Source organism: Nilaparvata lugens, chromosome 4, assembly GCF_014356525.2.
Source record: "Nilaparvata lugens isolate BPH chromosome 4, ASM1435652v1, whole genome shotgun sequence".
Classification (NCBI taxonomy): Eukaryota; Metazoa; Arthropoda; class Insecta; order Hemiptera; family Delphacidae; genus Nilaparvata; species Nilaparvata lugens.
In genome coordinates this window covers 34,162,354-34,176,576 of record NC_052507.1, presented here as the reverse complement: position 1 = coordinate 34,176,576, position 14,223 = coordinate 34,162,354, and the positions used below count along the sequence as shown (strand labels likewise).

Genomic DNA, 14,223 nt, shown 5'->3' with positions numbered 1-14,223 from the left:
CTTCTATTCGTCTACTAACTACAGTTTATTTATATTTCAGATGTTCAAATTAACGAGGATATAGAATTCCACATTAGTATTGACTACACTCGACATGTTTCTGGAAAAACTATTTTAATGGAAGCTTCAAGTACAGCCATTGACAACAGCTGGATGACTTTTGATATAGAAAACACAATACTGAAGTACATAACTTCCCGCTCACCTCTGCTTGGAATGCTGGTGCAGAAATTCCATTTGATTGATGAAACCGAAGACTTGTCAGAGAACTGTCAGAAGCAATCCTACTTCGAAAACGAACTGACCAGTGACCGCATTGAATCTGTGGCTTGTGTTTTCGACAATAATCCGATTATGACTGTTTTGCTGACGTACCCAGATTCGAACGAGTTGTGGATGTGGCTGGACACAACGCTACAAAACAGCGACTGGGAGAAATGCATCCAGTTGCTGCAACTTTTGCCGGAGAAGTTGTTTCTGGTCGAGCCCAAACTTTCCAAGTTGAAGGACTATTTGTTTTTGAAAATGGCGCCGACTAAAGATGGCTGGCACTGGTGTCAGAGTATCAATGACATTGAGCTGATGGCGCACGGGGTGATCAGCAACGTGCAGCAGTGGACGAATGCGGCCGGCTGCAAGGCTGCCCTGCAGACGTTGGTCAGCAAACCGGGCCTCAGTCACGAACAGCTGCAGCTCGGCAGGAAAATGCTCAATGATGTCACAATCTGCCACAAGGTAAAATCTATTTCAGTCAATAAGATTTTTTCAATTAAGTAACACCATTTTTGTACTATTTCTACTACTTAGAGTTTAGTACTACTACTAATCATCTTCTTGATGTTTTCGGACTCTCACATAGCCTTTGAAACTCAAATTTAATATTCAATTTTTGCTAGATGAAAGGCGTACAATGACGAAATTGTACGCATAATTGTTCACTTATTTGACAGACGCAAATTATGTGCGCATGATTATGCGCTCCTAGCCACCTTTCACTTTTTCAAATAAGACTATTTATTTTAAAATTTTGGATTCAAGGTATAATATATCATAAAAACAAAAGAGTGTTCTATTTATAAAAGCCCAATCCTATGCCCGGTTTCTCAGTCGTTCAATAAACAACGCTATAGCTATTGATTAATAACTTCATGTATTCAATAAATTTTTATTGGTTTCTTAAACATGTTTATAAAATCTATAGCTATGGAGTGATTTATCTGCTCAATGAATCTGGCAACATGGCGTGATCCCAAACCGGCCACCTTCGTAAACAAACTTGGTGCCGGTTGCCCAAAAGCCGGTTGAATTTTAATTGTGATTAATCCCACGAGAGCCAATCAGAGAAGCCGTCTTATAAAAAAGCCTTCTCTGATTGGTTCTCGTGAAACTAATCACGGTTAAAATTTAACCGGTTTTTCTGTAACCGGGCCTTGATCATCCAAGTAAGCATCCAAATGTTGATTGTTGTGAGCAGCATCCATGCTGCTTGTTGTCAGGTAGTTATTTCCTACGGTCCAAAACAAGATGGCTGATGTCTCCAAAACAAGATGGTTGACACCAGATAAGGGCTAGCAATTCTAAATGCAACTTTGAATCTGTTTTATTTTTAAAATACTGATGCCCTACACTAATTTTAATTTTATTTTTCGATTGCAACCGAAAATTTGATCCATTCCGTTTCATTCCGAAAATTTTACACATTTATCCATAAATATTTATAGGCTGGATATTGGCACTATAGTTTATCGAGAGGTTTATGGATTCAATAAGTTTATGGAGCGTTCTAGAAACGCATTTCTCATTTTATCAATTCAATAAAGTTATTGAATGGATAAATAGTGTATGGAGCGACTGAGAAACCGGGCACTAGAGTGATGGTTTACTTAATTCATCCCCCACTCACAATGTAATCAAGCATACAATTGACACGATGTTTTCTCATCTGGTTACAGGTTCTGGATGCATTGGGCGGAGATGATTGGCTCAACATCTACAGATCCGACTGCTGGAGTGTTCTACAAAAATTGCTTTCCAAGAAGTCGATAGATTTGACGTTAGAATGGATTACTATGCATAACATGCCATCGACAGAGGACGAACTTTATGTTAGTGATGAGGTATGTTCGTCAATAGTATGGCATAATCTTCTTCTTCTTCTTCTTCTTCTTCTTCTTCTTCTTCTTCTTCTTCTTCTTCGGCTGTGCCTTATCCCATTTGAATGGGGTCGGTATTCCTTCCTCTTAGTCTGCCTCTCCACAAAGCCCTATCCAATGCTTCCTCTCTCCTCCAACCACTCTCCCGCAAGTCAGCCGCTATTCTATCTCCCCACCTCATCCTAGGTCTACCTCGTCCTCTCACACCATCCAAAACCAAATCCTGCACTCTTCGTCCAACATAATCCTTCTCCCGTCGCTGTACATGCCCAAACCACCTGATCCTTGTCTCCTGTATTTTCTTTCCCAGTGGTCCAACTTTTACAGTGCCTCTAATCAATTCATTTCTTATTTTATCTCTTCTTGTAACCTCACACATCCATCTTAACATTCTCATCTCAGTTTCTTCCATCTTTCGTTCCTGTTTCTTTGAAATGGGCCATGTTTCTGTTCCATGCAGCATATGTATAATAGTATGGCATAATATGGCATGTAAATTCTATCTACATTTAAGATGTGGTGTGATCATTCTCTTTGATGTTGTATTGTTGTGCTCTCAGTTATTGCTAATGCTCAGCTTTTTAAAGAATCTCTTCTCTTATAAATATGTGATAAAAATATATACCATTGGTTTCTCAGAGTGTTCATACATTTTCAGTTTACCAATGTGTGAAATGAGGTTAGTTTTCTCCTACCAGAGCAGAAATTTATTGGAAAGCAGGGCTTAAGTGATAAAAAGAAGCTGCATTGAATTCTATTATTGTTCGTTATTCAAAATACGTGAACTTCAATGGAACCTTCAACAGTTTCCTGTACACTACTCATACATTCTGAACTTTTTCAGATCAATCGTAATGTATAGTACAATCTATAGTAAGTAGTGGTGTAATACCTAAAGGAAAATATTTCAAACACTTCAAAATGTAAAAAATCTTTAATTTTAACATTGGTCCCTTACTTGATTTGTATAAAATTGTGGAAAAAAACTGGAATTAATAATAATTATTTGAAATCTTTCATTTCAGTTACTAGGAAATCTCATTCTGGCCCTCCTTGAAAACTCTCAGACGGCTGCAGCTTCAGATATATTGAATCGGTTGGGCTCGAATGAAATGGTCGTAAGAATATGCGACTATGCAATGGAGAAATCAAATTCGTTGACCACGTACCGGGCAATTGTTACCCACGTTATGCAATTCACTGATCTTCCCCTTGAAACCAAAAATAAGTACACAATGTTTGATATTGGCATTGATATGCTAAAGTCATTACCAGCTAGAGATCAAGTGAGTATGTTTAGCTTAGGTCCACTAGTAAATTCAGATGTTATAGAAACACCCATCAACTAAACCGACAAATTTCTATTTTTCTTTGTCCAGAAACTGAACATAAAATCTGAATCCTTTGGAAGGTGATTCGCCCATGACAATTTAACTTATTGAGAGTATTGAGACCGGCTAGACCATTCGGTGGACAATCCAACTTGAACCAAACTAGCAGAAATCTACTTATAAGAAATTGTATCCGTTATTTTTGGCTCTTTATTAACCTATTAAAATGCAAAATTATAAGTAAATATGAAATTTATATCAATCATTTAATCTTATTAAAATTTAAAATTGTTAATTTTATGAACATAACTCTACATTGGATAATTTAATGGACTAATTCAGAAAAGTAATAAGTGTTGTGCTACCGCCTGTTTTTCTTAACAATATTGTGATGTTTTTGACTTAATATATGAATTATTCTATAACCTGTATAAGAAAAAATCTAGCGTTTCTATCCACGATTTATATGAATATACCTCATTATCTTCAAGAGGTCTTCCTTTCCCTCAAACCGTTCTCCACTAATATAAATACCATTGAAAAGTGTATAGCTGTATAGTAATGGATTTCATCTTCCCCAAACACTTATCAAAACCTGTTGGATATTAGGACTTTCCAAAACAAATTCTACTTTACATCATAGGTTATCCACCAATCATTATCGAGTATTCGTAGATATCTTAACCGTAATAGAACAAAATGTTACTAATCACTTTCAAATACTCGAATTACGACATAGCAGTCTGATTTTTATGATTAAAAGCTATTAGCTTCTATTTACGTTTGTGGAGCGCTTTGGGACGCTGGGTTCTTTTTCAACAATGAGTGTGTTTTTGAAAGTGATCATTCACAAGCAGTTCGTAATGGAAAGAAAAATTGAAGAGTTATATGTTACTAAATAAACCAAAACATCTTCCCATACACTATCTACATTATAACATGGGTTGATCGATCTATCAGTTCCGAGTATTTGAAGATGATAATATAACATGTTGTTTTGTCAGAAACGCTACAACATGCTGATCAGCCAGCCGATGCTGCTGGTGGAGCAACTGCTGATGTGCACACAGCTTTCCTCGCTGGAGACGGCGCTGCACTGTGTGCGAGCCAAGCTGGAGAGTGTGCCACCTACTAGCCGAGTGTCGCAGGCCTCACTCGACATGGTGCTACGCAACTACGCGTCACGCGCCCTCGACGTCAGTGTGTGCAGATACAACAAGCCCAGGGTCAAGGTCTACGCCACCAGGCAGGTGTCCAGGACATCGTTCGTCATCCCCGAATCGCCGCCCACCAAACAGGAGTGGGTGCCTGATGATGAGGTCTGATTCAATTTATTTATTCCATTTTCGTATGCACAAAATCAAACAATGATTTGGAGATAAACAAAAGAATCAAACCAAAGCTAGATCTCTCCAAAATTTAGATAGTTTATGAGCAAGTCTGAATGGGATTATAGTACCAGTTCTCACTTTATTGCCATCAATATTACAGTTTTTGCTTCTTGTTTCCATAAAGAACGCAGAATGCATTTACGCAGAGATGTAAAGCCTAGCAACATGGTAGTGGCAGTGATTGTTGGCAGCAAGCTAAGCCCAGTTAGCCCAACTTGTGTGGCACTCTCTTTTCCTGAGTTGAGAGCCCAGACATGTTTGTGCGCCCCCGGCATAGCCACTATCTCAGCGTTCACTCCTCAACCACAGGCATTTGCCCATGTGCCTTCTTTGAATTATGGTATTACGTTTGTAATCTGTAAACATAAAGGAAGCAAGTCAAACAAATCTTTATTCTCCAAATAAATAAATGTATCATCATAGATATGTCGTGGACAAAACAAAGACAAAGAGTCTTGTTATTGTAGATTGTTTCAATGGTTCACATGGAGTTTTTTATTGAATGGCACAGAATAAAATAAATATATGGATGATCGTTTAGGAGCTCAGGTTTGCAGAGTTTATTGCCAAATAATATAAAATTGATGACTGGTAAAGATTTCAGAGATGGATTTAGGAAGGAACTGCTGTCCGTATACGTTTTTACTGAGTGGGAGTTGAAAAAGTATTATGCATCTTGAAATTGGGGTTTTTGCAAGGGAAGGTGAACTTATCTTATGTTCGGCTTCCGCAAAACATACACAGTGAGTTGTAATATATTTTGAAACTGCTAATCTATAATGTAGGGTCAATTCTAGTCAAAATTTGGGGGATTTGCAAAGTAAACCAATTAAGCCTCAAATACATTAATCGAATAATTCTGAAAAACGAATATGCATTTTTTCCAATAATGAAACAAATTTTACATTTTTTTCTTAATTTTCCATTTGACATTGAGAAATATGAATGGGGTTTCTGTGTTTTTTCTTTTATTGCTTATTTTCTGCGTGTGTATTCCGTTGCAGGTGACTGAGTGTATGTGTTGCCAACAAACCGTATTTTCCATGTTTAATAGAAGACACCATTGCCGGCGCTGCGGTAGGGTGGTGTGTGCTGGATGCTCAAATAAAACAATGAAGGCTAGTATAAACATGATGTCAACTTCAAAAACTTATACATATAATTTTCCATAATAAATTATTATAGAAATTACTAGTACTAGAATATATAAAAGAATAAAAAATAGAATATTATAATATTAAATATAGGAAAATTCTCTATATAGAATATAGTGTATAGGCTAGAGCATATAGAATAACTAGTGTATTGAAAGTACTAGTAATTTCTATAATAATTAAACAATTCAAGTAGCCTTATTAAAATACTTTTAGAAAATTCCATAAGTTTAATTGGATATGAATTTTTTATTTCAATTATGTACATTTATTAAACTTTCAGCAGTACTGATATATTTCATATAAATCTAGACGAATGTAGCTTCATTTTCTGTTCCAATTATTTGCATGTACTACCTACTCTTTTGGCAAGGCATGACGAGCTAGTTATAGTAGGTCAAAGTCTATTGCATGATTTTAATAATTTTTTAATATGCTTACTTCATTTACTTTCTCCATTCATCATCACACTACCATCCTCAATATACAGTATTAATAAATACATCTTTAATACTAATATTTTACCGTGGAAAAATCTATTAGCAGGTGATCGCATGCACGAAACCTTTCTGTTTCTGCTGAATTATGAAATTCAATTAATCTTTTTTGAGATTTGATATATTCTGAGCTATTTTATGAATTAATTTATAATCAAGCTAAATGAGTCATGAGATGTTTCATTGGGGCTTCTTTCCTAATTTTAGTTTAGTAAGTAATTCAATTAAAACATTTAGCTAATATACAAATTATTGAATTTTATAAATATTTTACTTTCTTGTTAAATTTTTTAATATTAATTTTTCACAGGTCGCTGGGTATGGAGATGTTCCCGTTAGAACTTGTAACGTTTGCTTTGACTATGCAAAGCCTAGAACTATTGAGGTTTGTGTCTGACTGCATTTTCAATTCCTTTTCTTCTAATTATATATTATAGCGTATGGCATTTTATTATTCGTAAGTCCTTGTAATTTCGCACTGTTTACAAGTGCACGTCCAAATTTAAAATGTATTGGATCGCCTGAGGGCTTGCCACAGTAAAGTCATTACTGTCACCCAGGTAGGCACGTCTGTCACATTCATAGACAATGTGTTTCATTGTCTGCAATGGAGCTCCACAATCGCACCCTGGAGAGTCTAAAAAGCCCCATTTGAAAAGAGATGCTTTGCATCTACCGTGCAATGTTCGGATTCGGTTTAATGTGACCCATGCGTGTCGAGGAAGGTCAAATCCTGGTGGCCTGGTGCACTGTCTGAGAGCATCTGGAATTATAGGGGGTGCCTCCTCTCCATCTCTCCATCAGACAAAAATTTTCACTGTTGAGGCGCTCTGCCAGCCTTATTGTTGGCCTTCTGGATTTGAGGCTCCTCATATTCAGGTGTGGGATATCCTCATGAGTTGGAAGCTGCTGGCTGGAGCATATCCTGTTGTGCAGTCGCAGGAGGGTCTAATTGTATTATATTTATATACTTTGAAAAAAATTAATAAAAACAATATAAAAATCTTGTAGTACCCTTTATTTTTTAAAATAAATAAAAAATACTACACGATTTTTATATTGTTTTTATTAATTTGTTAAAGAGTAGCCCATGTGAGTGAATTGTTTTTATAATTATACTTTGATACACGTATAGGCCTACTCTACAAAACTGACTTGGTTTCTTATTGAATCCACTTCAAACTATGACGAAGAGTGTCAACATTAGATTCCTATTAATATGATTTGATAGTCATAATTTACAGTATTACAAGAATTTTAAAACGTAACTCACACTTATAATAATTTCTGAAGCGAAAAAACTTCAAAAAGTTAATCCAGTATCACACTGGTGTGACGAATCCAAAAACTCAAACTCTGTCTAAATTAAAATCTTCAGCTCAGTGTTTTAAGTAATATTTCTATATCAATCATTACTCACTTTGAAATCTTTTTATTAGATTTTCAGCTAAAATTTTGCATTAGAATAAATTGTTTTTGTTACTGTCTGAGAATTCCCAAAATCAGTATGAAACAGCTATAGCACAGTATTGTGATTGATATTTTCATATGTATTTATTATTCACATTCAACTGAATATAATATATATTTCAATTCCCAGTATAATTCTACAACATATTGCTTAACTACTAGTTGTATATTGTTCTACAAAATCAGAATGGAACAATTTTAGCACAGTATTAATTTCCTAACTTTTTATTGTAAATTATTATTTTTTACCTCAGAAGGCTGTAGCACAATCAGATAAAGCGCTGTGGGGTACTATTGAAATAGTAAAAAATTGCTTACTAGCATTCACATTAGAATAAGTATTCATTAATTAATGAATGACAGTAGAATATTACCATTATGAGCCTATTACACTACAATATCAAGTATTTTATTAAAAAATTACCTGTTATTCTGTAAATGGTCTTTTTGAATATTTTATATCGGGTGATTCAAAAAAGACTTTACAAATTTGAAAATTCATATTTCAAATTCATATTCACACTTCAAGTTTTTTCACCTTGAACTAAAGATTTTCTATGTGACTTCCGTTGGTTATCCTGCAGACATCCCAGCGATAGTCGATTTCTTCCCAGACTCGTACTAGCATTTCAGGTGTAACTTGCTCAACAGCAGCGCAAATCCTTGCTCTAAGTTCAGGTAGAGTGACTGGGAAGGAGGTACATACACTATATATTTTATGAAACCCCACAAGAAAAAAATCCAGCGGTGTTAGTCTGGGGAACGAGGGGGCCATGCAATTGGCGCATTACGGCCAATCCACTGATTTGGAAAGCAGTCATTAAGAAAATCCCGGACGTCAGTCAGATAGTGTGGTGGTGCGCCATCTTGCATAAAGAGAACATTTCGTTCTCGGTCATCCTCATCGATTTGTGGTAACAAAAGTTTTGCAACATATCAAGGTACATAATGCCGTTATTCAAACCAAAACACACAGCTAGCACGCTCGGGTCCAGTGAAAGCAGCCATCTTTGACGTAACTGCCGCTAGCGCTTGTACGGCGCGACCAGGCACTAGCGGACTACGCGAGTCAAAACTTGGAGTGTTTTCCTTTAAAACAACACCAAACCAGCTGTGTACCTTGTTTAATAAGATTTATATGGATTTTCAAAGTTGTAAAGTCATTTTTGAATCACCCGGTAGTTTAATACGTGCCTAAAACATATTTTAATTAGTTTTTCTCTTTTCCAGGTTGCCATAGATGGTGAACATGATAAGCAGTGGCCGCCACCTTTGGTCGATGAGCCCGAGTGGCTGTTGACGACTGACGAGTCGCGCAACAAGTTGATTCGAGGCGAATTCATCTACGAGTATGCGCCCAGTGTGTCGCTCTGTCTGTCAATCCTCAAACTGCACTCCTTGGACACTGTACAGCCAAGGTGGGTCTCCTTCAATCTAAATACCATCGGTCATCATCAATCAACCACCACTTTAATCGTCATTGCTGAGTTTAATATTTTTTAAAATCGAATTGAATATTATATCCAATTTTAATCCATTAGGCACGTTGTGACGCTGAGAGTGTTTGTTCTCAGGACATCTTTCTCATTTTACTGTACTCTTATTCATTCATTCAGTCGTATGGTCCGACGCCAACACCAGCCTTGAAATTCTTTTCAGGAAATGAAATAATAATCAGGTCTTAGACCCTTGTCTCCAAAACATAAAATATCAGTTTCAGGCCTAACCTGAAAATGAAAAAATATTCAGTTCTTCTTCCAGAGTCACTCACAATTCTATTCTTAGCTGCTTCGTCCTTCGAGTGTGTCTCTTGAAGAAGAACCACATCTGTGTCCTTATATTTAGTAGATGTCAGTTCAAATCCCATTTCCTTCGGTATAAAAACTTCCTGTCGAGCTATATCTGGCTCACTGGTCGCTTTTTCCAATCATAATCGCCATACTCATGGCAAGGATATCTGACTGATATCCAAAGAGCTGAGTATCTTCGTTATCATTCGTTACTCTTTTACTTCTGTTTCTATTCGTTCATGATTCAATTATGCATAATTTCTAAAATGTATTGTCAATAGAATTGAAGTTTATCAGTCATTCAATATTTACAAAAATACATCGACTTCGTCAAAATATAAAGAAAATATATTCTATAATAGTGATAACACGTGTCCAATAATAGGGTTAATAGCGAATAACAGTATATTAATAATAGAGATAACGATCTCTTCGATCTTCTTCGAGATAATTAATAAATATGATCATTCACTTGTATTTTTATTCGATATAATATTCTCAATTTCAAGATGTTTTAGTACTTATTATCTAATATTTACATCATGATTTGTTATTCTTTCAGGTTTCTAATCAGCAAAAGTGAAACTATGCTTGCCCTACTCCGACCTCTTGAAGTGGGTGTCGTCAATCCAGAAATAGACTATGCTCTTCTTGTTCAAATGATAAGGTAATTGATTCATATACATACATACATACATTCCCGTGTCCCCGTTCCAGCTATTGCTGAGTCTGGGTATAAACAATGTCTCTCCACCTTCCTCGGTCTTCCCACCATCGCTCGTTCTCAACCTGTCGCCATATGTATCCTCCCTTCTCAAGATCGTTGACCACTGTGTCTTTCCATCGTCGTCGCGGTCTTCCTCTTGGTCTCCTTCCTTCAATCCTCATCTCTTCCATTTTCTTTGACAACCGATCCTCTCTCATTCTCTTCGCGTGTCCAAACCAGCGTAGTCCCATGCTTTCTATCTTTCCCTTTAAACTTTCCATGTTCAGTTCTCTTATCTCCTCATTCCTAACTTAATTTACATATTATTTATTTCATTCATTCAATAGCGATATTTCAGGTACCGGTATTTCATTTAATTTTTGAGCTATTATATCAATTGTAGCTTATTAATTTTTTCATTGGAATAACCAGTACCCTCATGTCTTTTCTTGAAAGATAGATACCGGTAGTTATTTCAATCGAAAAGTATCAAGAAACCCTATAAATATAAATGAAAAATTATTCTTATTTATTCATCTATTATATTTACAAGAACCATGTAGTTTGGAATATTTTATTGAGAACCTGTCCCTTTTTTATTCCAAGTCTAGATTTTCAATCAATTATGGTATTTAAAGTATTCCATTCTATTCACATATTTCCAGGGCAATTGTAGCTACCATCTTTTATTTCGATTCTCCCACTTCCATGGGTTCTAAGATTGTTGCATTGCAATGTTTGCTATTTTAATCCTGCACTGTCTATTTTGATTGGAATGAGTTGTGGGATGGGCTCAAACTGTTTAAAGCCTTGATTTAAAGGCAAAATTATAAGCATTCCAATCCTAGTTATGCCTGATGTTTCTATTGAGTGGAGGAGTGATAGAGCAGGTCATGACGGACAGGTGAGGCTTGCCTCATTCTGTTGTCTATTTTGGTTTCGTCTCGGTGATCGGAGTGGAATCGGAACGCTGCATGACCGGTGTATCTCTGGCTTTACTCAACCTACAACTAATTTCGACATAGGCATTAAATTTGGATTTTGTTTCATTAACACCAAACAGAAACGACAACACTGTGTTTTTATTGTGTTTCTACAACATTGTGTTTGTATTCCATTATAGGTAATTTTTACAACATATCTGATATATAGGTGGTTCAGTCTCGAGAAAATGCTCAGCCAGTAAAGAGTTTGTCATGTTCTTGAGAAAAATGGCGGATAATCACTAAAAAACCATGTTTTTCACGGTTTTCTCAAAAACGGCTCTAACAATATTTTTTTTTTTCAAATTTATACCATGCATAGCTATTTATAAGCCCTACCAACTGACATTAGTCTCATTTCTGGGAAAATAGCAGGAGCTCCGTAATATTCTTGAGAAAAATGGCGGATAATCACTAAAAAACCATGTTTTTCACGGTTTTCTCGAAAACGGCTCTAACAATTTTTTTCAAATTTATACCATGCATAGCTATTCATAAGCTCTATCAACTGACATGAGTGTCTCATTTCTGGGAAAATTGCAGGAGCTCCGTAATATTCTTAAGAAAAATGGCGGATAATCACTAAAAAACCATGTTTTTCACGGTTTTCTCGAAAACGGCTCTAAAATTTTTTTTCAAATTTATACCATGCATAGGGTCAACTTCCATAGGGGCATTTCCTATCAACTGACATGAGTCTCATTTCTGGGAAAATTGCAGGAGCTCCGTAATATTCTTGTGAAAAATGGCGGATAATTACTAAAAAACCATGTTTTTCACGATTTTCTCAAAAATGATGACCGATTTTTTTCAAATCCATACCCTGTATAGTTATTCATCAGCTCTATCAACTGACATGAGTCTCCTTCCTGTGAAACTAATGGGGGTCCACCCAATCCTTGAGAAATGGAATTTGTACCCTCCTTCTCGTGCATGAGGTAGGTAGAGCAGTTTATAAAAATAGCGCAGTCAATAAAGGTTTTTTCGATCCGAAAATTAAATAAAAGCTGAATCTTTTACCATCGATAGAACCCTCCCAGAGGGTCATTCTCCCAAAAGTCCCAAGAAATCCCCTTGGAGCTTTCCCCCCTAGCCCCCCTCTAAGTTGAAAAATGCAGGTAATCACGAAAAATCAATTTTCTCTGTACCCATTGATCGGAAACAGTTCTATTATATGCTATTCGATTCGTTACATTATGGACTACAATATTAGTTATATTCATTTTTTTAATAAAATTAATAGTTTTCTTGATAAAATAATATATATGTATAAATTTAGGAAGTTTGCGATTTGATTTTTTTGTTTTCTTCGATTAACTTCGAAGGAAGTCGTTTTAAAGAAAAACGAGCCAAATAATTAATGTAGCCACTCTCATTGCAAATCTATTGATGTACATTGTTATGTATTTGCGATTCGATTTGACGCCGTGGAAGGGGAAACAGTCGACGCGGAACGGCGCGGCTGACTCTCTTAGCCATAGTAAACAGCAAACTGGAAACCAATTATCTCTGTAACCATTAATCGGAAAAAATCTATCATATGTCATTGGATTCGTTAAATTGAGGACTACAATATTAGACGGATTCATTTCCTCAATAAATCGAACAGTTTCCTTGATAAAATAATATAATGTAAAAATTTGGGGGGTTTCGATCTGATTTTTTTTGTTTTCTTCGATTAACTTCGAAGCAAGTAATTTTAAAGAACAATGTGATGAATAATTATTGTAGCCACATTCATTGCGAATCCATTGATGTATATTGTTATGTATTTGCGATTCAAGTTGACGCTGTGGAAGGGGAAACAGCCGACGCGGCTGACTCCCTTCACCATAGTTAACAGAATAATACTGCTGTCTACATTGCATCCCATTTACACTATGGCGCTCGAAACAATTAATTTTGTCTATTGTTTTGACATGCGCTGTATATAGATTTTCACTTTTCAATACTCTAAAAAAATATTAGGTACAATTTTCTTGATTTAACCATGCTCATGATAAAAATCAGGATTTCGTTGTTTGCTCACAGAATTTATTATATTAATTTGAAGTGTGCCTTCTCCATACGAGTCAGAGGTAACAATTTGATAACTCTAGTTTCAGATATTGATTTTTTTCAACGAAATTTCATGATATATTATGTGTCCGACTCCTTCATCTTATCCTTATTTTGTGAAAAATGAAGATTCAAAATTTCTTTTCATAGCTTTCCTTGTGTTTTATCTTGTTCCATCACTCTTTATAATTTTAACACTTGATAATGGAATGAATATCATCAGATCACGTGTACAAAAAAAAATAAAAGGGTGGGCCTACCTGAGATACTATATGATAACACTGTACTCCTGATAAGTTGAAAATTTTCAAGCTGAAAGTAGATTAATTTGTTGCACATTCGGTTCAAATATTAACAAATATTACCAAATATTACCAATATTATCACATATAGTGAGAACGAATTACTCTGAAGCTTTCTATTCTCACTGAACATGAAGAGGCAATACCAAGCCAGAATCGCAGTTCCGTTCAAATCATTATTATCAGAGCTTTCAAATTGAAGCTATGTGACTATGGATGTTATCCCATCTCACAATTTCCCTATTTATCCTTATCCTGATTCAGAATAAAGTAGTTGATCTCTATAATCACAAAAATCAATGTACAGTACCTATAATAAATGGTAAAAATAACAAAATTTCTAGTAATAATGCAACTTTTTCTAGGTACGAATTTCAAGGCTCATAAA

General features: G+C 35.6%; 1 protein-coding gene across 1 annotated transcript in view; it reads left to right on the top strand.

The window, feature by feature from the left end:
* Nucleotides 1–14,223, top strand: part of LOC111062947 — a 77,265-nt gene that overhangs the window by 48,920 nt on the left and 14,122 nt on the right. The window contains exons 22-29 of the mRNA XM_039426980.1: nucleotides 41–735; nucleotides 1,953–2,117; nucleotides 3,179–3,439; nucleotides 4,489–4,803; nucleotides 5,880–5,993; nucleotides 6,837–6,911; nucleotides 9,227–9,414; nucleotides 10,349–10,453. Coding sequence (XP_039282914.1) covers nucleotides 41–735; nucleotides 1,953–2,117; nucleotides 3,179–3,439; nucleotides 4,489–4,803; nucleotides 5,880–5,993; nucleotides 6,837–6,911; nucleotides 9,227–9,414; nucleotides 10,349–10,453 — 1,918 coding nt within the window. The remainder of the gene's footprint in view (nucleotides 1–40; nucleotides 736–1,952; nucleotides 2,118–3,178; nucleotides 3,440–4,488; nucleotides 4,804–5,879; nucleotides 5,994–6,836; nucleotides 6,912–9,226; nucleotides 9,415–10,348; nucleotides 10,454–14,223) is intronic.